The sequence below is a fragment of the Cetorhinus maximus genome, chromosome 5 (genome assembly GCF_964194155.1).
Source record: "Cetorhinus maximus chromosome 5, sCetMax3.hap1.1, whole genome shotgun sequence".
NCBI lineage: Eukaryota > Metazoa > Chordata > Chondrichthyes > Lamniformes > Cetorhinidae > Cetorhinus > Cetorhinus maximus.
Window position 1 is genome coordinate 99,998,357 of NC_135883.1, and position 24,526 is coordinate 100,022,882.

General features: G+C 41.2%; 1 protein-coding gene across 1 annotated transcript; it reads left to right on the forward strand.

The window, feature by feature from the left end:
* Positions 1 to 1,628: 1,628 nt before the first annotated feature.
* pbk (PDZ binding kinase) lies at positions 1,629 to 23,846 on the forward strand. Its single transcript, XM_078541309.1, has 8 exons — positions 1,629 to 1,685; positions 3,470 to 3,581; positions 4,509 to 4,608; positions 8,896 to 9,038; positions 10,448 to 10,617; positions 15,377 to 15,506; positions 18,155 to 18,316; positions 23,506 to 23,846. The coding sequence occupies exons 2-8, from the start codon at positions 3,521 to 3,523 to the stop codon at positions 23,724 to 23,726; spliced, it is 987 nt and encodes a 328-aa protein (XP_078397435.1). The 5' UTR covers positions 1,629 to 1,685; positions 3,470 to 3,520; the 3' UTR covers positions 23,727 to 23,846.
* Positions 23,847 to 24,526: the final 680 nt, after the last annotated feature.

A 24,526-nucleotide genomic window follows, 5' to 3' on the forward strand; every position in this document is an offset into this window, starting at 1 on the left:
CATTGTATTTATTTGACTGTTCCAGTCACAGTTCTGGTCAATGGTAACCCTCAGGGTGTTAATGGTTGGCAGTTCAGTGATGGTAATGACATTGAATATCAAAGAGAGATGGTAACATTCTCTTGAAGGAGACAATCATTGCCTCTGCACTTTGTGTGGCACAAATGTTACTTTCCACTTATCAGCCCAAACTTGAATGTTGTCCAGGTTTTGCTGCATGCAGGCATGCTTCAGTATCTGAGGAGTTACAATTGGTACTGAACATTGTGCAACCATCAGTGAACATCCCCGCTTCTGACCCCTCACTTGATGGTAATGGTAGACTGAGGGATATGCCATGCCATAAGATTTTGGTTGAACACAATTCTGCTGCCAATGATGGCCTCCAGTGCTTCATACATGCCCAGTTTTGAGCTGCTACATCTGTTTTGAATCTATCCCATTTAGCAAGTGCCACACATGATAGAGGGTATCGTCAATGCGAAGTCAGGACTTGGGCTGCATAATGAACTGTGCAGTGGTCTATTCTACCAATACGCTCATTGGCAGATGCATGTGACAGATTTTTAAGGATGGGATCAAATAAGCTCTCCTCCTTTTTGGTTCTCTCACTACTTGATGCAAGCCCAGTCAGGCATCGATATGTCCTTCAAGACTTGGCTAACTCGTTTATGGTGCTACCCAGCCTCTTTTAGTGATGGACATTTAAGTCCCCCAACCTAGAGTACATTCTGTGCGTTTGCTACCCTCAGAGTTTCTTCTGAGTGGTGTTCAAGCAGATGAGGGAGGCTAGTAGAAGGTAATCAGTGAGGTTTCCTTGTCTATTTTTGACCTGATGCTTTGAGACTTCATGGGGTCCGGAGTCAATTGTGAAGACTCCCAGGGCAACTCCGTCCTGAATGTATACATACCACTGTGCCACCACAGCCTCTGCTGGGTCTGTCCTGTCAGTGGGACAGGACATACTCAGGGATGGTGGTGGCTGGGACATTGGCTGCAAAGCACGATTTAGTGAGTATGACTATGTCAAGCTGTTTCTTGACTAATCTGTGGGACAGCTCGCTCAATTTTGGTACAGGTTGCCAGATGTGTTGTGCGTGCCATCATCATTTCCAGTGTCTAGGCTGATGCCAGATGGTCCATTTAATTTTATTCTTTTTTGACTTTTCTGTGGTGGTTTGATACAACTGAGTGGCTTGCTAAGCCTTTTCAGAGCACAGTTAGGAGTCAACCGTAATTTGAAGCATCAATGGAAGATTGCCCTGGATGGATGAATTAAGGCCTGAATAGCCTACTAGATCCGTAACTGTCCTGTGATGTGAACAGGAAGGGTGAGTAACATTCTGTCATCGCAGTTCTCACCATCATAATGTGGGCTAATCCCAAAGTGCAAGAGATGTGAATTACAGACTTCCACTATTAAAATATCTGCTCATGCTGAGAATCACCATCATTCGACAATATTTACTCTGCTCCTTTCTTTTGAGAACATCAAGCTCTGTAATGAATGGCATAGCTGACAACTGGAATCCACTGCACCACAATCCGAAAACTAACAACATCCACATCATTCCCAGTTTCTCTCCCTCCGCCCCGGAGTTGAAGCATCTCCAACAGACGCATGCGCAGTCACTATTATTCCCGTGGTGCACTCGGGAATTTCAAACAGACTTGAGCGCGAGAAGGTGAGGAAGGTCTATGCGGGCGCGGGAGGCTAACGGCCCGTTGTTGACCGGGGGAGAAGGGTTAACGGCCCGTTGTTTACCCGGGAGGGGAGGGGGGGTTAACGGCCCGTTGTTTACCCGGGACCGGGAGGGGAGGGGGGGGTTAACGGTCCATTGTTTACCCGGGACCGGGAGGGGAGGGGGGGTTAACGGCCCGTTGTTTACCCGGGACCGGGAGGGGGGGGTTAACGGCCCGTTGTTTACCCGGGACCGGGAGGGGAGGGGGAGTTAACGGCCCGTTGTTTACCCGGGAGGGGGGGTTAACGGCCCGTTGTTTACCCGGGAGGGGAGGGGGAGTTAACGTCCCGTTGTTTACCGGGGAGGGGAGGTTAACGGCCCGTTGTTTACCCGGGAGGGGAGGGGTGTTAATGGCCTGTTGTTTACCCGGTACCGGGAGGGGGGGGTTAACGGCCCGTTGTTTACCCGGGAGGGGAGGAGTGTTAATGGCCCGTTGTTTACCGGGGGAGGGGGTTAACGACCCGTTGTTTGGGCGGGTTAAGGGCGCATTGTTTACTGAGGGGGTAGAGGGTGTCGTTCAGGGGTGACTTCGCTCAGCACCGATCCTCTCTGTCTGTGGCTTTTCCCGGTTTGCTGGAGCCACATTTTGTGAATTGAATCGAGCTGGCAGTGAGAGCAGAGCTCAGGTGGACCAGGAATAAGGTCCAGTGACACATTGCCCCAGCTTGGATCTGGTTCAGTTCCTCCTCCCGAGCTCGATCCTGAACAAACATTAATCTAATTCTGGGTTAGGGGTGGAAATGGAGCCAGGCCAGCCAAGAAATCAAACTCAACCAGAGGAGGACTCTAACAAAGAAATCAAACACCACTGAAAGTTCCAGTCCTCCTGATGGGATTTTAACCTGACCTGTAAATAGCAGCTGCAACATAAGATAAATGACCAAATCGCATTAGTTTTTCTTTTCTAGCCACCCACTAGCTTTTAGTGAGTTCTCTACATGAGCTTCTGAATCTGTCCTTGCACAGATCTTGGCTTCCCTCCGTTTAGAAAATACTCTGATAGATCTTTCTTGGGTCCCAAGTTGATGACCTCACTTCCTCACGTTGAACTTCATGAATCTACCACAATTTTAGCCGCTCACTAAATTTATCAATGTTCCTTTGGAACTTTTTGCTCCCAGTTAAGTCTGGTACTTAATAGCGTAAGTATCTTTTTAACAATGTGATAATTGTTGATGACTGCTAATCAACCTCAGTGGCTCAGAATATGAACATTAAGAGTCTCCTAAATAAAAGAATCTCGTTCTTTCAGGTGGTGAATTGTTGGAGGCTGTTAATAAGAACATCATAATAGGAGCATTTGGCCCCTTGAGCCTGCTCCGCCATTCAATAAGATCATGGCTGATCTGATTATGGGCTCAACACTTTCCTGCCTATCCCCGGACCACTTGACTCCTTTGTAGATCAAAAATCTGACTATCTCAGCCTTGAATATGATGATCCAGCTCTGTGGTAGAGAATTCCAAACAATAATGGATCTGAGAGAAGAAATTCCTCCTTAGTTTGCAGTCTTTTAAGCTCATTGGTCCCATCAAGATCCCAGATACTATGTTGCTGTCACTGTCCCATTTTCAGATCACACAGGGCGAAAAGAATCTGAGCTGGAGGGTGCAGGAACAAATCTATTTAGCAACACGCCAAGCTCAGTAGATTCTGGGCTGTTATTAGAAATTTACACATCGAACAACAGCTTTCTAAACTGTTACTAACTTTTTTTTTCTTTGCAGCATTTGAAAGGCATACTTTTTTGGTGAAGTTTCTATTTTGAAATAGAAAATATGGATGAAGCTTGCCCTTTCAAATCTCCTTGCCAGCCGGAAAGTAAAAAGAAACAATTAGGTATGAACTGACAGAATCACCAGAAGTGTTGATTGTTAGACAAATTTTATCACAGTGGTTCTGAAGACATTCTCAGTAGACAAAAATGGGCAGTACCATATAAATTGGACCTCCTACCTTGAAATTGTCAGCCATGGCTCAGCACTCTTGCCTTGGCATAAGAAGATAGTTGGTTCAAGTTTTATTTCAGAATTTGAGCACAAAATTCTAGGCCAACACTAGGTGCTGCATCGTCAGAGGTGCTGACTTTTGGATGGAGGTGCTGAACCAATGCCCCAATACACCTCTTAGATGTACGTGAAAGATCCCATTACTGTATTTTGAAGATGAGCAAGGGTGTCAATCCTGCTGTCCTGGCCAATATTTATCCCTTAGTATCACAAAAGCATTCTGATCATTATCACATTGTTGTTTGCGGGAGCTTGCTGTGTGAAATTAGTGACCATACATGAGAACAGCCACTGGGCAGTAAAACGACCTGACATTGTGAAAGATGCTACATAAATGCAACTTTTTTTTCTTAAGAGTAATTTTTGAGTTCTTAGTAAAATTGTGACCATAAAAATGAGCAAGTTTTAGTTTTTACACTAGTGTAGCTTAAATCTACTCTTTTGTTAAAACAGTTGCCTTAGTAAGTAGAGAAACATTTAAGATTCTTTGTCATCTAGTGAATTGCTGTTTTCAGTCCAGTTATAGCACTTTTGTATGTAAATAGAAATTGACTAGCATTAGTTCCAGAATCTACATTCCACTGCCCACAGATTGTTGCAATCAAGTATTTTGTAAGCATGCAAAGGGAACTTGTAATTAAATCTCTGTCCTTTAAGTGTTGAGCTAATCACTATTAATTTGAAATTTGAGTATAAGGTCTTAGATATACACAAATTAAATGCTCTATTTTATAATCTAAATTTTAACTATTGGCAGGTTCTTGGAATGAGAATCATACTACTTTGGTCCTTCCTGCTTCTCCCTTCATGAAGAAGCTAGGCTATGGTACTGGAGTTAATGTTTACCTCATGAAAAGGTTAGTAATTGGAAAATGTTGGGAAATCTCTTAATTGAACAATTCCTTGTGATTTCAGCTCAAGCTTGTCCAAATGCAAGTTTATTACTCAGGCACTAATAGTATAATATTATTGCGGTTATAGAATAGATTCATACAGTCTGGTTTCTTGTAGACCTAAGGTGATCAAACTTGGTTTTTGAAGATGTTGGATTTCTGACCTTAGAGGGTTTGTTCCTTGATATTTTTCTACCCTTTCTTTGAGTTATGTCACATGATATCAAATGATGTCAAACATCATTGTCACGGTGAAATTGACAAACACCTCAAAGACCCAGGTAAAGTTTTCAATTGTTTATTCTAGTGAATGCAAGGAGAGCCTGTTTTAGCCAATCCAATTTAAGTCGGTACTCTGCCCTCTGAGTTGTTAGATTGTCTTTTATACATTTAGTCCCTGTCCTTTCGTGACTGAGGATGTATTTTTTCCCCCTTTAAGAACTGAATTTATTTTGTAAGCTTTACAGCAATTGAAACATGAAAAGAAAACAGTAATGGTGTTTTGAGGTTTGGTCACAGCCTCACAATTTATCACAATAGGTTAAGTCTTCAGGTCAACTCTCATTTCCTGTGTAGCTGAGAATTCAAGTGACTGATGCCTAGTTATCTGCGATCACTGGGTTCACACCTGCTATGGGCTAGTCTCGGCTAGTTTTTACTGTGTCATTTGCCTAAGCTAATTATATGTCAAGTATCCCAGCAGCCTTTGCTTTACAGGCTCCTTCCTGATGCCTTTTCATTGCTAAAACTTTTGTTGTCATGCTATGCCACTGCTATCCTAGGTTACCTTTGCTAATAAACGATAAACACTCATATACGCTCATCATTATTCTGTCTGAAAATCTTGTACATTCAATACCTTGATTTTTTTAAAATTCATTTACGGAATGTGGACTTTCTTGGCTAAGCCTGCATTTATTGCCCATCCCTAATTGCCCTTGAGGTACACCCGCAATGCGGTTAATGGGGGAGCTCCAGAATTTTGACCTGGCGACAGTGAAGGAATGGCATTATATTTCCAAGTTAGGATGGTGTGTGGCTTGGAGGGGAACTCCCAAGTGGTGGTGTTCCTACGTATCTGCTGCCCTTGTCCTTCTAGATGATAGTGGTCGTCGGTTTGGAAGGTGCTGCCAAAGGAGCCTTGTTGATTTTCTGCAGTGCGTCTTGTAGATGGTACACACTGCTGCCACTGATTGTCAGTGACGAAGGGAGTGAATGTTTGTGGAAGGGGTGCCAATCAAGCATGCTGCTTTGTCCTGGGTGGTGTGGGAGCTGCACTCATCCAGGCAAGTGGAAAGTACTCCATCACACTCCTGACTTGTGCCTTGTAGATGGCAGACAGGCTTTGGGGAGTCAGGAGTTATTCGCTGCAAGATTCTTAGCCTCTGACCTGCTCTTGTAGCCACAGTATTTATATGTTTGGTCCAGTTCAGTTCCTGGTCAATGGTAACCCCACCCCGGATGTTGATAGTGGGGGATTCAGCGATGGTAATGTCATTGAACATCAAGGGGCAACGGTTAGATTCTCTATTCGTAGATGCCTGGCACTTGTCAGCCCAAACCTGTATATTGTCTAGGTCTTGCTGCATTTGGGTATGGACTGCTTCAGTATCTGAGGAATCGTGAATGGTGCTGAACATTGTGCAATTATCAGCGAACATCCCCACTTCTGACCTTATGAAGGAAAGAAGGTCATTGATGAAGCAGCTGAAGCTGGTTGGGCCTGGGACACTACCCTGAGGAACTCCTGCAGTGATGTCCTGGATTGACATGAGGTGATTGACCTCCAACAATCACAACCATATTCCTTTGTGCTAGGTGTGACTCCAATCAGTGGAGAATTTTTCCCCTGATTCCCATTGACTCTAGTTTTACTAGAGGTCCTTGATGCCACACTCGGCTAAATGCTGCCTTGGTGTTAAGGGCTGTTGCTCTCACCTCAACTCTGGAGTTGAGTTCTTTTGTCCATGTTTGAACCAAGGCTGTAATGAGGTCAGAAGCTGAGTGACCCTGGCAGAACCCAAGCTGAGCCTCAGCGAATAGGATATTGCCAAGCCAGTGCCGCTTGATAGCACTGTTAATGACCCCTTCCATCACTTTACTGATGATCAAGAGTGGATTGATGGGTGGTAATTGGCTGGGTTGGATTTGTCCTGCTTTTTGTGTACAGGACATACCTGGGCAATTTTTCACATTGCCAGGTAGATGCCAGTGTTGTAGCTGTACTGGAACAGCTTGGCAAGGGGCACAGCAAGTTCTGGAGCACAAGTCTTCAATAATAATGCTGGAATAATGTCAGGGTGCATAGCTTTTGCAGTGTCCAGTGCCTTCAGCTGTTTTGTGATATCATGTGCCGTGAATCAAATTGGCTGAAGACTGGCATATGTGATGCTGGGGACCTTCGGAGGAGGCCGGGATGGATCATCCTCTCAGCACTTCTGGCTGAAGATTGTTGCAAATGCTTCAGCCTTATCTTTTTGCACTGATGTGCTGGGCTCCTCCATCACCAAGGATGGGGATGTTTGTGAAGCCTCTTTCTCCTCCAGTGATTTGTTTAATTGTCCCACTACCATTCACAATTGGATGTGGCAGGACTGCAGAGCTTAAATTTGATCCGCTGGTTGTGGAATCGCTTAGCTTTGTTTATCACTTGCTGCTTATGCTGTTTGGCATGCAAGTAGCCCCGTGTTGTAGCTTCACCAGGTTGATACTTTGTTTTTAGGTATACCTGGTGCTGCTCTTGACATCCCCTTCGGCACTCTTCCTTGAACCAGGGTTGATCACCTGGCTTGGTGGTAATAGTAGAGTGGGGGATATGCTGGGCCATGAGATTACGGATTGTGGTTGAGTACAGTTCTGCTGCTGCTGATGGCCCACAGCACCTCATGAATGCCCAGCCTTGAGTTGCTAGATCTATTCTAAATCTATCCCATTTAGCACAGTGGTAGTGCTACACAACACAATGGAGGGTACCCTCAGTGTGAAGATGGGACTTCATCTCCACGAGGCCAGTGAGGTGGTCACTCCTACTGATACTGTCATGGTCAGATGTATCTGCAGCATACAGGTTGGTGAAGATGAGGTCAGGTATGTTTTTCCCTCTTGTTGGTTCCCTCACCACCTGCCACAGACCCAGTCTAGCAGCTATGTCCTTTAGGACACAGCCAGCTCGGTCAGTAGTGGTACTACCAAGCTACTCTTGGTGATGGGCATTGAAGCCCCCCCACCCAGAGTAAATTCTGTGCCCTTTCTTCCCTCAGTGCTTCCTGCAAGTGGGTGTTCAACATGGAGGATTATGGATTCACCAGCTTGGGGCAGGGGGATGGTATGTGGTAATCAGCAGGAGGTTTCTTTGCCCATGTTTGACCTGATGCAGTGAGACTTCATGGGGTCAAGAGTTGATGTTGAGGACTCCCAGGGCAACTCCCTCCCAACTGTATACCATTGCCGCCACCTCTGCTTGGTCTGTCCTGCTGTTGGAATAGGCCTTACCCAGGGATGGTGGTGGTGTCTGGGACATATGATTCTGAGTATGACTGTCAGGCTGTTGCTTGACTAGCCTGTGGGTTAGCTCTCCCAATTTTGGCACAAGCCCCCAGATGTTAGTAAGGAGGACTTGCAGTGTTGACAGGGCTGGGTTTGCCACTGTCATTTTCGGTGCCTAGGTTGATATTTTAATGGTTTGATACAACTCAGTTGCATGCTAGGCAATTTCAGAGGGCATTTAAGAGTCAACCACATTACTGCTGATCTGGAGTCAAGTGTAGGCCAGACCAGACCCGGACGGACCCTAAAGGACATTAGTTTCATGGTCATCATTGGACTTTTAATTCCAGATTTTTATTGAATTCAGATTCCACCATCTGCTGTGGTGGGATTCAAACCCAGGTCCTCAGAGCATACCATGGGTCACTGGATTACCAGTCCAGTGACAATACAACTATCTTATCGCCTCCCATTTTAACTGTTGTATGTCATTTCCAAAGCCATTTTAAGAACTGTTGAAGCTTGTGCATTCTGGTTAAGTGCATTGGTAGTTTCTGTAAGATGTCCTTTGGAATTTTTCCCACCACTGATATTAAGCTAAGAGACCTGTGAATATTTACAGTATTCATAATGTTATGAAAAAACAAGGTTTGTCCCTGCAGTACCTCCAATAGCCCCAGTATTGTGGCTGTATTGGAGTAAGAAATTGAATGTAAAATGGTAATATTGCGGTCATACTATTTTCAAAAAATATTTTGTGTTTAGATCCCCTACAGGTAAATCAAGTTCTCCATGGGCTGTGAAAAAGATTAATGCCAAGTGTAATGTGAGGCAGCAAAGTGTTTATCTGAAGCGACTTCAGGAAGAAGCCAAACGTCTGAAAGATATTGAGCATCCAAATATTGTTGGTAGGTCTATTTATATACTTAATTGTAGAAAAATCTGGGAAAGGACCATATGAACTTGAGTAAATAGTTTGCTCCAAAAATGAACCTTTATTCACTAGAATATTGGTACCGTAAAAGATTTCTTGCAGATATAGGAAATGGAATTGTATAGTTCTAATTAGGAATGCACATGGTACCTGTGTTTGTCCCAATCTGTCAGCAAAGCACAAAGAGCCTCGAAATATTAAGATGTCGTATTCCATGTATATTAAACAGCATGAACATTGCTAAATCTGAAATGGCTATCACCTACAATTTTAAGTTTTGCTGGCAATTTTCACCTGGAAGAAGTGTTTCTACATCTATGTTGTTTGAATTACTATCAAAAATTATGTAGAATGTACAAATTTGGTAAATGGTATTGTTGTGAATACAAAGTATGCTGACAATTTCTTTTGGATGAGACATTAACTGGGGATCCAGTCTGCTGAGTCAGATGGATTTACAGATTTCATATTACTACTTGAGAAAGAGTAGAGAATTCTCCTACTGGTCTGGCCAAAATTCTTCTTTAACCATTACTACCACAGGCAGCTTATAGGTTCATAGAATGATTGCAGCACAGAAGGAAGCCATTCGGTCTATCTTGTCCATGCCAACTCTGCAAGAGCAATTCACCTAGTCCTACACCTCAGCTTTTTTCCCTGTAATCGGACGGCATGAGGAAAAGCTTTTTTATGCATCAAGTGGTTAGGCTCTGGAATGTACTACTGAGAGGGTGATGGGTGGAGACAGATTCACTCATGGCTTTCAAAAGAGAATTGGATCATTATCTGAAGAGGAAAGATTTGCAGGGCCACAGGTTAATGAGCGGGAGAATAGCACTAGATGCATTACTCTTGTAGAAAGTCATCACAGACACGATGAGCTGAACAGCCTCCTGTGCTATAACCGTTTTACGATTCTAGCCCTGCAGTTGTTTTCTTTTCAGATAAGTATCCAGTTTTCTTTACAAAGTCATGATTGAATCTGCTTCCACCATATTCTCGTAACTAGCACTTAATCTGTTTGTGGGATTTTGTTGGCCACTGCATTTGGCTATGCGTGACAGTAACTGTGCTTGAAAAGTAATTCAATGTGTGCGGTACCTTTTCGATATTCTAAGCTGCTAAATAAGTTCAGACATTACTCTTAATGTAGTATCCTTTCTGTTGCCTTTTGAATGGACATTTCCATGCTTCATTTTTAAACATCTCCATCTTACCTTTTGTTATAGAAAAATAACTATTACACCTAATGAATTGCAGATGTAAACTTTGCAGTTTCACTTTTTTAAAGTAAGGATTGCTATAAACTTTATGTCCATAAGAGACTCTAGCAATTCTAACAACATTCTTCTCTTTATATTTTCCCTGGAAATTTGTCCACAGGATACAGAGCTTTTGCCAAATCAAATGATGGGACTCCATGTCTGGCTATGGAGTTTGGAGGAGAGAAGTCTCTGAATGACCTGATAGAAGAAAGGAATGAAAATGGCAAAGGACCTTTTCCTGCTTCTACCATACTTAAAGTAGCTTTGCATGTGGCTAATGGATTGAAGGTAGTTTTTTTTATATTCATTCATGGGATATGGGCATTGCTGTCAAAGGCCAGCATTTATTGCCCATCCCCAATTCCCCTGGAGAGGGTGGTGGTGCATTGCCTTCTTGAACTGCTGCAATCATGTGATATAAGTAGAACCATAGTGCTGTTAGGGAGGAAGGTTCAGGATTTTGGCACAGTGAAGGAACAGCGATACATTTTAAAGTCAGGGTGGCGTGTGACTTGGAGGGAAACTTACAAATGGTGGGATTCCCATGTGCCAGCTGCCCTTGTTGTTTAGATGGTAGAATTCACAGGTTTGGAAGGTGGTGTTGAAGTAGCCATAGTGAGTTGCTGCAGCACATCTTGCAGAGGGTGTATACTGCAATTACAGAAAGCCCATGATAGATGGAGTGAATGTGTAAGGTGGTGGCCAGCATGGCCAATCAAACGGGCTGCTTTGTCTTGGGTCGTGTTGAGCTTTTTGAATGTTGGAGCTGCACCCATTTAGGCAAGAGGGGAAGTATTTCATCATATTCTTGACTTGTGCCTTATAGATGTTGGACAAAGCTTTGGGGATTTAGATGAGAGACTTGGCACAGAATTCCCAGCCTCTGACCTACACTTGTAACCACAGTATTTATAGGGATAGGCCAGTTAAGTTTTGGGTCAGTGGTGACCCCCAGGATGTTGATGGTGGGGGATTCGGTGATGATAATGTTATCAAACATCAAGGAGAGATGGTTAAATTTTCTTTCATTGGAAGTAGTCATTGCCTAACACTAGTGTGGTGTGAATATTATTTGCCAATTATTAGTTTATGCCTGAATGTTGCCCAGGTCTTTGCAGCACATGGGTACAGATTGCTTTGTTATCTGAGGAGTTGGGAATGGAACTGAATATATAATCAACAGACACCCTCACTTTAACCTTATGATGGAGGAAAGGCCAAGAAGATGGTTGGGTCCAGGACACTGCCCGGAGGAACTCCTGCAGCAATGTCCAGGGACTGAGGTGATTGACCTCCAACAGCAATAAACCTCTTCCTTTGTGTTAGGGATGACTCCAGTCAATGAAGAGTTTTCCCCCAATTCTTTAATTTTATGACCAATTTTACTAGGGCTTATTGTTGCCATGCTTTGTCAAGTGCTGTCTTGATGTCAAAGACAGTCACTCTCACCCCACCTCTAGTAAGGTAATCGATTACTTATTTGTGATTTAAATCTCATCATGGCAAGTTAGAATCATAGAATGATATTGTGGCCAGTTCTGTGCCTCATTTTAGGAAGTATGTCAAGGCCTTACAGAGGGTGTAGAGATTTACTAGAATGGTATGAAAGGTGAAAGAATTCACTTATGTGGGGTTGTTCTCCTTCGAGCAGAAATATTTAAGCAGAGGTGTTCAAAATCATGAATTTCTTTGAATCAATGAGGATAAACAGTTTCTGGTGGCAGAGGATTGGTAACCAGAAGAGATGCAAGATGCAGCACAGAAAGAGATGACAGGGTAGACACTGAAGTTGTTTCCCCGGCTAAGGAGTCTAAAACACGGGAGGGGGCACAATCTCAGAATAAAGGGCTGAACATTTAGGACTAAGATAAGGAGAAATTCCTTCACACAAAGGGTTGTGAATCTTTGGAATTCTCTACCCTAGAGAGCTGTGGATGTTCCATTGATGAATACATTTAGGATTGATGTTGTGTATTGCGCAAAGACTAACACATGCTTAACTGCAGCCATTATTGAACGAACTTTATTCCCCAACAGACAGTGCAATATAACAAAATGCTCAGAACTTGCAATATGCTACAGATGTGAGAGAACGCATAGGAAATCTAGGGACATGGAGAGCAGTTGGGAAAGTGCAGTTGAAGCCAAAGATCAGCCATGATCGCATTGAATCTTGCAGCGGGCTCAATGGGTCATATGCTGCACTCTTATTGTTTGTTCTTATGAAACCATTCAGCCTTTTGTGCACTTGCTGGCTCTTGAAAGAGCTATGAAATTAGCTCTTTGGATTTAGCCCCTGCCCTGAGCCTATTTTGCTATTCAGTAGGATCATGTGACTTAACTCCATATACCTGCCTTTTCCACATATCCCTTAATTCCTTTGGTCCCCTATGTTTTCCCTAGAGCGCTGCAATTTTCTTTCCTTTTCAAGCATTTGCCCAATTTCCTTTTGAAAGTCATTCTTTAATCTGCTTCCACCACACTTTTGGGCAATGCATTCCAGATTACACCATTTCTCACTCATGTCACCAATTACCTAAATATGTGTCTTCTGATTACTGATCTTCTGCCACTGGAAACATTTTCTCCTCATTTACTGTATTAAAACAATACAGATTTTGAACACCTCTGCTTAAATGTCTCTGCTCTTAAGGGAACAAGCCCAAGTGAATTATTTCATCCTTCGTACCATTTTAGTAAATCTCTACACCCTCTGGAAGGCTTGATGTGCTTCCTAAAAGGTGGTGCTCAGAATTGGTCAGAATACTTCAGCTGCAGTCTAACCAGTGTTTTTTTTTATATAAAGATGTAGCACAAGCTCCTTGCTTTTGTACTCTATACCTCTATAAAGCCAAAGATCCCATATGGTTTTTTGGCAGCCTCATTAACTTGGCCTGCTGCCTTCAATTTGTGTACGTGAACCCCCAGATTTCTCTGTTCCTGCCCGCTTTAAAATTGTATTATTTAGTTTATATTGCGTCTCCTCAGGCTTCCTACCAAATTGAATCACGTCACGTTTCTCTGCATTAAATTTCATCTGCAAGGTGTTTGCCCATCTCACCAGTTTCTCAATGTTCTCCTGAAGCCTATTCCTATCCTCCTCACCGTTTATGGCTTTTCCGAGTTTTGTGTCATTTGCAAACTTAGAAATTATGCCTCGTATACTCAAGTCCAGTTCGTTAATATATATCAAAAAGAGCATTGGTCCCAATACCAACTCTGAGGGACACTACTGTGCATTTCCCTGCAGCCTGAAAAATAACAGTCACTGCTGCTACTCTGCTTTCAGTATCTTAGCCAATTTTGTATCGGTGCAGCCACTGCCCCTATAATTCCATGGGCTTCAATTTTGCTATTCCGTGGTACTTTATTCAATTATTTTTGAAAGCCCATATATACAACATTAACCCCATGAAGGCACAATAATCTCTCTTTATATAGAACCTTAATATAGAAAAACATTGCTCAATGTTTCACAGGTGTAATCAGAAAAACATGGATAGGTAAAAGAAGAGACGTTAGGAGGAATGATTGGTCAGATGTGGATTTTAAGGAGGAAAACGAACTCAGGAGAGTTTAAGGACTGGCCACCAATAGTTGAATGACGGGAATGAGGGATGCACAAGAGATCAAAGTTCAGGGAGTGCAGAGTTTTAGGAGGGGTGTAATTATGTAATTGAATTCTATGAGTTTACTAATGTCTAAGTGCTTGCCAGAAATAAATATCTACAAAACAGCAAGATTATTGTAAAAATCCAGCTGCTGTTACACTCTTTTTCAGGAATGAGAACCTGCCATCTGTAGCCGGTCTGGCCTACTTGCGTTCTAGTTCACAATGCACCTTAACTTTTAATGTGGTCTGAAACAACCACACATTTATAAAAACAAATGTTCAAGAAGCTTCTTGTGGCAGTTATGAATGGGTGATAAATTTGGTCTTGCCAGTTTTATCCATATCTCAAGGACAATTTATATTCAAAAAATAATAATTTAATGTCAGTTACTATCTTGCTTTCCTAAAATAACTAAGTACCTTTTTTTGGTGGGGTGGAACAATCATTGAGCAAAAGCATGCTATGCTAATGTATGCTTTAATGAGCAAGCTGAATAACCAGCCCATATAATACTATATCCTCAATGAAATCAATGGGTAAAAAGTTGTTAATAGTAGCGTTAAAAACTTGTGGATCGTGATGGATAAAAGTAATAGTACTAGATTTTATAAAATTTAGTTTTGTACCAGATCATTGCCTTGTTTTCTAATATTGTATTAAATTTTGTTCATGTGTAAGTTTAATCCCAGTACTGTTTTAAGGCAGTGTTATCTAACCATTTTGTTTCCTAACTGATTTCTGTGTTGTGAGCCCAAGTAATGCCTTGGTTTTTGCAAATGCAGCTTGGGACTGCTGCTGAAATGTCCAGGAGCAGTCCCAAGTTAATTAACCCTTCTGTAGATTTCTCCTCTACACTCGCATCTCTTTCCCTTGCTGATACACTTTACGTCCCCACTGATGCACTAATATTCTTTGCTAATGTTGTGGGTGTTGTCAAACCACTTGGATGCCATTGATCAATTGTTCTACATTTTTAATTAATAGAAATAGACTTACGTTTTTAAAAAAATAATACGCTTTTGCTTAATTCCCGAAGATTGCTTCTGCTTTGTCGTACAACCACTGTGCATTAAACTCAAGTGGTCAGGTACCTATGCTGATCTGAACCATTTGGTGAAGTAAATGAGGTTAACGTGCAAACATTTTTTCTTTTCCTATTAATCTGTCCCATCTTCTTTCTTTAGAAAGCTAAGCAGATTGGGAAGTTGCCATATTAAGACTTCATTTTCAAAAGAATAAACAATAGTGTTTCTGTTTAAATAGGATGCAGGTGAAATTGGAGCAGTTAGAATGGAATGTTCTCAATCTGGGCCTGTTTTTATTGTCCCAGGAACAGTTTGTTTAAATGCTGGATTTGTTCACTGATAGTCAATTGTATTTTTGCAGAATTCTGACTCTTGAGAATTTAAATAATTTACTTGTGAAACTTTCAGTATCTGCACAATGAAAAAAGAATCTTGCATGGAGACATCAAATCTTGCAATATTGTCATTAAAGAAGATTTTCAGACCATTAAGATCTGTGATGTGGGCGTTTCACTCAAATTAGATGAGAACATGCAAGGTACGTGAACAGTTCATTTGTTCTTATGGTTATTCAGGTGTTGTAGGCTGTTGGTAAATGTGAGATTGAGTAGAGGTCAACTTGAAAATGTGTTGTGCTCCCACACAAAATTGATACATTTCAAAAATAGGTGGCAAATCTTCTTTTAAAGTAATTCAGTTATATCTTTTTCTTTTCTGATTTTTTTTAACCTTGTGTCCTCAATATAATTGCACATTTTAAGAAACCATTGTATGTGTACATTCACACATTTAATTAAACCATTTTGACTGCATGGTGCTTGCAGGAGCAGAGCATTGATGCATCTAAATTATACTAAATTGTTGCTTTTATTCAACTCTGAAATTATTTTGTGTTTCCTTGGCGTATACCAGTAAAGACCAAGGCATGGTCTGAGCAGTTTGGATTTGAAGAATCGGGGAAAACTCATTGGTTGGAGTCATATACCTAGCACAAGGAAAATGGTTATGGTTGTTGGAGGTAAATCATCTCAGTCCCAGGACATTGCTACAGGAGTTCCTTGGTCCAACCATCTTCAGTTGCTTCATCAATGACTTTTCCTCCAGGATAAGGTCAGAAGTGGGGCTGTTCATTGATGATTGCGCAATGTTCAGAACCATTCGCAACTCCTCAGACACTGAAGTCGTCCATGTCCATATGCAGCAAGACCTGGACAACATTCACACTTGGGCTGACAAGTGGCAAGTAACACTCACACCATACAAGTGCCATGCAATGACCATTTCCAACAAAATAGAATCTAACCAGCTCCCCATGACATTCAATGGCCTTACCATCTCTGAATCCTCCACTATCAACATCCTGGGGGTACCATTGGCCATAAACTGAACTAGACCAGCCATATAAATACTGTGGCTACGACAGCAGGTCAGAGGCTAGGAATTCTGCAGAGAGTAACTCACCTCCTGACTCCCCAAAGCTTGTCGACCGTCTACAAGGTATAAGTCAGGAGTGTGATGGAATACTCTCCATTTCCTTGGATGAGTGCAGCTCCAACAACACTCAGAAGCTTGACACCATCCAGGACAAAGCAACGTGCTTGATTGGCACCCCATCCACCATCTTAAACATTCACTCCCTCCACCAATGCACAGTGGCAGCAGTGTGTACTGTCTACAAGATGCACAGCAGCAACTCACAAAGGCTCCATCACACTCCAAGCCACTCACCATCCTGGCTTGGAACTATATAGTCGTTCGTTCACTGTTACTGGATCAAAATCCTGGAACTTACTTCCTAACAGCACTGTGAGTGTACCTATAACATATGGATTACAGCAGTTCAAGGCAGTTGCTCCCCACCACATCAAGCAATTGGGGATGGACAATAAATGCCAGCTGACGTCCACATCCTGTGAATGAATTTTTTAAAATTCCTAGCATTTAAAATAAATTTTAAAAATTAATATAAATTGCAAAGAAAAATCAGATATATTGTGTGTTTCATATTTAACATTGATTGCATTTGAATCCTGTCTGAATCTTTGGAAAACAGTGAGAAAACTGCTATGTATGCAAACTTTTAAAATTTATTTTACTTTAGTCTAAGAATAAAACCCTAGGGGCCAATATAAAATTAACATCTTTTGTGAGTGTTAGTTATCAGCAGGGTTCCTGAATCGGGATTTGTTTTGAACATAAGTTTGCTCCTCAGTTACCACTGGTTTCAAAACACTTTGACTTAGTAGAAAGGAATGTTTGGACATCTGCTATTGTTTTAATTCTGTGGGGTGTTTATTTTATTAATTGGCTTAAAGACAAATGCGTATCCAGTTTACAGTTCCCCTATAAGTGGCTGTGTGCTAAAGTGTTGCAATTACTCCTGTGTTACCATGAGAACATGCTAAAAGAAGGAAAAGAGCACTTGGCCCGTCAAAGCTCATTTTGATGGGGAGCGACTATAGTCCACCACCCGCCAATTAGGTCATTCAACTGTCTCTTAAATTTCTCTCAAGAGCTTTCTGTACTTTACCCAGGAGTCTGTTCTACATATTGATCATGTGAATTATTGTGCCTGTGATGTTTCCATTTCAGTGTCAACAAACTTAATGAGTTTGATTTGATTTTGGTTTCCAGGTCATAGGTGTAAATTGGAAGTAAATTTGAATCCGTTTGGACTAGCATTCTTCCCCAATTTGACATTTGCTTCTCATGTGTACGATTTCCTTTTTTAAAATCAGTTTCTTATCTTTTTCCATGTTCTACCTTGCATTTCTGTGGCTTTACATGTAATTAGGATTTTTCTATGTGAAATTTTGTCAAAGGATCTCTGGAAGATTGCTTAGTTGGTGTATCAATAGTCCATTTTTGATCTGTGGACTCCTTTCCTTTTGGAATCTGTCTCGATGTATTTTAAGTAGCTGCATTGCACAGCTGTTGGGCATTTCATTGCATGACTTTGGATAAATGTAAAACATTAACCATTTCTCTTTCAATGCTGGCTGACCTGTGCCTTTCCAGTGTTTCATTTGTTTCAGATGCTATCCCGTTTGTGTTAGCTTTGGTCTTTTAGGTACAGAGATTGGGATCTCGGGCATTATCTATTTAAATGCTAATTGTTTTGAGTTAGACATTTTTATGTAATAAAAGTATTACTGTTCTGAGTGTATTTTTACAATTTCTTTATAGTAAGTGATCCCAAAGCAACATACATTGGGACTGAGCCATGGAAACCAAAGGAGGCTCTGGAAGAAAATGGTCTAATTACAGACAAGTCAGACATCTTTGCCTATGGCCTCACATTATGGGAAATGATGACCCTTTCTATGCCTCATGTAAATATTTCTGAAGGTAAGCCATACAATTGTGCATTGCAGGTTTGTCTGGCTTTTCATATAATTATGCAGTGTTTTGGCTGTTTCAGCAAATGGATCTTAGGAAATTGTACATGCAAAGTCTAAGGTTTCCCATTTATTAAAGTGAGTGAATGAATAGAAACTCTGAGTGTGTACATTCTTTCCTGCATTCCTTGCTGAGGCATAGCAGAATCATCACATCAATGTCACCTTGCCTCAGTTTGTATTGCTGTTGCATTTGATTGGGAATTTGTAAGTTTAAATCCGCTCAAGCCAAACATGTAAGCTTTTTGATACCCTAGTGCAATGCTGAGAGAATGATACATTACATCAAGGCTTTGTCTAAGGTGTATATTAATGGCACAATTCAAAGACAAACCGGAATATCAAGAGTCCTGGTCAATATTCTACCTTCAACCAACCAACATCAACAATAATTTTTGAGAATGTTGGAGAATAATTAAACAATAGGAGGAGGAGGCAGCTACATGAATATCCCATTGCCAATGATGGTGGAGCCAAACAAGTTGATGCAAAAGACAAGAATGTGGTATTGAATAGATGATCTATCTCTGCCTCCTCTTCAGGTTCCCAACATCACAGACACCAGTCTTCAGCCAATTCAATTCATTCCAACATGGTATTATGAAATGGCTGGACACAGCAAGGACTGTGGGCCCTGGCAACATCCCAGCTGTAGTACTGAAGACCTGTGCTCCAGAACTAGCCGCGCCCTTAGCCAAGCTGTTTCAGCACATCTACAACACAGGCAGTGCCCAACAATGTGAAAAATTGCCCAGGTATGTCCTGCCCAGTAAAAGCAGGACAAATCTAATCCAGCCAATTACAACCCCATTAGTCTACTCAATCATCAGCCAGGTGCGAGAAGGTGTTGTTGACACCATTGAGCGACATTTACTCAGCAACAATCTGCTCACAGGTGTCCAGTTTGGGTTCTGCCAGGGCCACTCGGCTCCAGACCTCATTCAAATGTGGACAAAAGAACTGATTTCGTGAGGTGAGAGTGACCAGCTGTGACATCAGGGTAGCATTTGACTGAGTGTAACATTATTGATATATATCCTTGTTACTTGAGAATCATTTTAGAAAAATCACCTTTAATGCCCTTTCAAAATTAGTTATTCAGAATTTTGTTGATATAGACATGAAATGTTTTACATTTTAAATGCATGGTGCTTATACTAAAGGTTTGATCACAAAAGGAAGGGCATTTGGCTTATCTGTGACTGGTAGCTGTATGCTGAATCTATTTGCAGAGCTCTGAGATGCAGAAGGATCTGGGTGTCCTCGTGCATGAATCACAAAAGGCTAGTATGCAGATTCAGCAAGTAATTAGGAAAGATAATAGAATGTTATCATTTCTTGTGTGGGGCATTGAATACAGAAGTAGGGAGGTTATGCTTCAGTTATACAGAGAACTAATGGGACCACATTTGGTGTACTGTGTACTGTATTGGTCACCTTATTTAAGGAAGGATGTAAATGCGTTGGAAGCAGTTTACAGAAGGTTTACCAGAATAATACCTGGAATGGGCAGGTTGTCTTATGAGGAAAGGTTGAACAGGCTAGGCTTGTACCTGCTGGAGTTTAGAAGAGTAAGAGGCGACTTGATTGACAGCGTGGATGTGGAGAGGATGTTTCCTCTTGTGGGAGAATCTAGAACTAGGAGTCACTGTTTAGAAATGAGATTTAAAACGGAGATGAGGCAAAATCTTTTCACTGAGGGTCGTGAGCCTTTGGAACTCTTCCTGAAAAGGCGTGGAAACAGAGTCTTTGAATATTTTTAAGGCAGAGGCGGATAGATTCTTTGTAAGCAAAGGGGTGATAGGTTATTGGGAGTAGACGGGATGTAGATTTCAGGCTACCATCAGATCAGCCATGATATTAAATGGTGGAATAGGCTTGAGGCCTACTGCTCCTTGTTCATATGTTCGTATGCTACAATCCATTTTCCCTAGTCATTCCTTTGTACTTACTCAGCAATAACCTGCTCACTGACGCTCAGTTTGGGTTCCACCAGGGCCACTCAGCTCCTGGCCTCATTGCAGCCTTGGTCCAAATATGGGCAAAAGAGCTGAGCTCAAAAAGTGAGGTGAGAGTGACTGCCCTTGACATCAAGGCAGCATTTGACCAAGACTGTCATCAGGAGCCCCAGCAAAACTGGAGTCAATGGGAATCAGGGTGAAAACTCTCTACTAGTTGGAGTCATACCTAGCACAAAAGAAGATGGTTGTGGTTGCTGGATGTCGCTCATCTCGTCTTGGGGCATCACCGCACGAGTACCTCCGGGTAGTGTCCTAGGCCCAACCATCTTCAGCTGCTTTATCAATGACCTTCCCTCCATCGTAAGGTCAGAAGTAGGGATGTTCATTAATGATTGTACAATGTTCAGCACCATTAGTGACTCCTGAGATACTGAAGCAGTCTGTGTCCATGTGCAGCAAGACCTGGACAACATTCAGGCTTGGGGTGATAAGTGGCAAGTAACATTCAGAGTGCACAAGTGCCAGGCAACGACCATCACCAAGAAGAGAGAATCTAACCACCTCCCCTTGACATTCAGTGGCATTAACATCTTGGGGTGTTACCATTGTCCAGAAACTGAACTGGATCGGCCATACTGTGGCTACAAGAGCAGTTCAAGAAGGTAGCTCACCACCTTCTCAAGGGAAATTAGGGATGGGCAATAAATGCTGGCTTAGCCAGCAGCACCCACACCCTGTGAAAGAATAATTAAAATAAAGTGCCACCGCCGGGGAGGGGTGAGCCACCTTGCTGGGGGTAGGAGCTCGGGTTCGGGGGCTCAGATCCCATTGGGTCGGGCAGCGGCACCCCTTCCATCATCAGGCGTTTGGGTAGTACTGGTATCCCAGAGGATGCTGTTGAGGCCCCTTGGTAAACAATCAGTTAGTAGTCATTGAACTGACAAGAACTTACATGGCTACACTGTTAGTCTCACTTTTAAAAGCCTTTGAAAAAATTATGCCTTGGAAAATGAGGTGGAACTGGGTTAACAGCACACTCAGTTATAATTACTGCTAAACACTTTCACTGGCCCTGAAAGAATAATTTGATATTTGTTGAATTGTCAAATTTCTCTATTATGATTAAATATAATTCTAGATTTTTTATGTATATTTTGAGTTTTATGATATTTTATCTTCTACCTTAATCACATGTACATAATCCAGCAAATTTGTTAGTGTGGACTTCATCCTGTATTACATGTACTAACTGCATTGAATGCTGAAGTCACTTTGATGATTTTATACATATGCATTGATCCACAGTCTTGATGATGATAGGTAAACAAAGGGAAAACTAATGTTTCTATTCACTTGAAGTATATAATTATTCCACCCTTTGAAGTGGCCTCAGAGCATTTGCATTTTACTACAGATCATTAAAAAGTGCTTTAATTACATGATTCCTTGTTACAAAAGATTTTCAGAACTTTTTGACTTCAGCCACGCTCACTCCTGAGAATTGTAGAATCAGACAACAACTTCTAGATTTCACATTTAACTGTACATGTGCGAACTCGAGTTACTGTCAGTTTCAGAGAAGTAATGACAGTGAACTGACAGTTTCACCTTCATTGCTACTGCAAAATCTGAGCCATTGCTTTTTTACTAAAAGAATTTTCAACTAAGCAACATAATAGCAAAGTGGAATATTAGTGTTAAAAATGATTTCAAAATAAAGCAACTAAAAAAATACTAATGCATGAAAACAAATTCTTCTAACCTCCACCTTTCTGTAAATACTACTGACCTGAAATGTATATATCCTTGTTACCAATTCAACAACTGCTGAAAATAATGTTTCATTTACTTTTATCAAAATATTGAACACTTTATATCCTCTCTCGACCTTTTCTATTCCAGCAACTACAGTGCTTTTTCAAATGTCATCTTTATTATATCTTTATATTCTAGTTTTCACTGTAGCACAGCATGGCTCCTATATCCTTTTCTATAATTGATATAAAATCCTTCACTATGAAACCCAGAATCTCATGCCACTTTTAAGGATATTTTAACGATTTGTGTATGTTTCTCCACACCACTGAGAACTTACACTTCAGTCCATTTCCATTTTTATTATTTTTCCCCAAAATGCACTATTTCACATTTATCTGTATTGAACTGCATTCATGCCCACCCCCTTAACTTGTGTCTTTATTCATTGTTCCTCTGTTTAGTAAATCTCATTATGCTGGAAAATTTTGATATTGGTTTCACTATGCCCATGTCAAAGTCACTTTTGTATATAGAGGATAAGAAAAATTCAAGGCAAAACCAATGTGCAGATCCCTGGCCCCGTTATCTATCTGAAAAGTGTCCATTTATTCCTGGTTTCTATCTTTAATATTGGTTTTGTTTCCATGACTGCACAATGTATGTTAAAAGTTCAAATCAGTTCATTACACCTTAGCCTCTGCAGTTGAATTAAGTTGGTTTGCAATCCTTGCCATGCTTTGAGGAGGGTATTTGTTTTCTATTCTGGGAAATAGTTTGTGTGTTCAAGAGGGAAGGTTTCTGTTGAGTTTTGACAAGAGATCCCAAACTATGCTATTTGATGCATATTAGATAAAGTTAAATATTCATTACAATTGGTGTGTTGTCTCATTGATGTTTTGAATGTGTGTGTGTGTGTGTGTGTGTGTGTGTGTATACTTCTGGGATGGGGAGTAGATCACAAAACATACTTTTGGTCACTATGGAAGAACACGATGGTAAGAAATAGAAACACTAATATATATCCCACAAAAGATGCAGATGGTTTTAAAGTACCAACTGATGGCTGTTAATGTATAATAGATGGAAATGGACACATGTTTCTAGGAATATTGGTCTTTTATTCATTTGGTATTACTTGTAGAGTGAGTATATCTGGAAATTACTAGAATGTTATCAAAATGCCTACTGCACCTCTGCATGCTTGCTTTTTCTATTGTGAAGCTATGTAGTACAGAGTACCTTCATCAGATTAAGCCCATTACAGTCTATAGTAATTCTGAAAACACCAAAATTGCATGTTACGGTTGTTGCAAATCAGGAAAAGATAAAACTGTTCTTAGTCTCAGCGCCTGTAGAAATATACACGATAATTGAGGTACTATATTATAAATAAAATTTCATTTTTGTTTTTCTGCTGTAGATTCTTTTGATAGTTTGGATGATGAAGACAGTTTTGATGAGGATGCTTATTATGCAGCTTTGGGAACAAGACCTGCACTCAACATGGAAGAACTAGATGATTCCTACAGGCAGGCTATTGAGCTGTTCCTCGTTTGTACAAATGAAGATCCTAAAAAACGTCCCTCTGCTGCACAGATAGTGGAGGAATTGGAGACAACAACCACTGAAATGAAGAAATGAAGTTTACTGTAAAATGTTTTGTTCAACCTCTCTTGGTGTTCCTTTTGACTTTAATTTTTATGTTCATTATTTGTACTGCACTAATCAGCTATTAAATTCTTAATGTTATTTTCTTCAAGGAATACTTGGTGTGTAATTGATAATGAATTGAGCATTATTGAGTTAATATGACCTATTCCTCAAGTTTCAGGTTACATACAAAAACATGAATTAGGAGCAGGAGTAGGCCATTTTGCCCCTCGAGCCTGCTCTGTCATTCAATAAGATCGTGGCTGATCTGTCTGTAACCTCAACCCCACATTCCTGTCTACCCTGCCCCCCGATAACCTTTCACCCCTTTTGTTAAGAATCTATCTAGCTCTGCCTTAAAAGTATTCAAAGGCACTGCTTCCACCACCTTTTTGAGGAAGACAGTTCCAAAGATACACTACACTCAAAGAAAAAAATTCTCCTCATCTCTGTCTCCAATGAGTGACCCCTTATTTTTAAACAGTGACTCCTAGTTCTAGATTCTCCCATAAGATGAAACATTCTCTCCACATCCACCCTGTCAAGACCCCCTCAGGATCTTAAAAGTTTCAATCAAGTTGCCTCTTACTCTTCTAAATTCCACTGGTCACAAGCGTAACCTGCCCAACCTTTCCTCATAAGACAACCCTCCCATTCCCTGTATTAGCCTAGTAAACCTCTGAACTGCTTCTAATGCATTTACATCTTTCCTTAAATAAGGAGACCAGTACTGTACACAATACTCCAGATGTGGTCTCACCGGTGCCCTGTATAACAAGCATAACCTCCCT

Coding starts and splice junctions, on each gene's coding strand:
- pbk (XM_078541309.1), top strand. CDS start 3,521: ATGGATGAAGCTTGCCCTTTCAAATCTCCTTGCCAGCCGGAAAGTAAA. Junction 4,609..8,895: donor AATGTTTACCTCATGAAAAG/GTTAGTAATTGG, acceptor TTTTGTGTTTAG/ATCCCCTACAGGTAAATCAA. Junction 9,039..10,447: donor TGAGCATCCAAATATTGTTG/GTAGGTCTATTT, acceptor ATTTGTCCACAG/GATACAGAGCTTTTGCCAAA.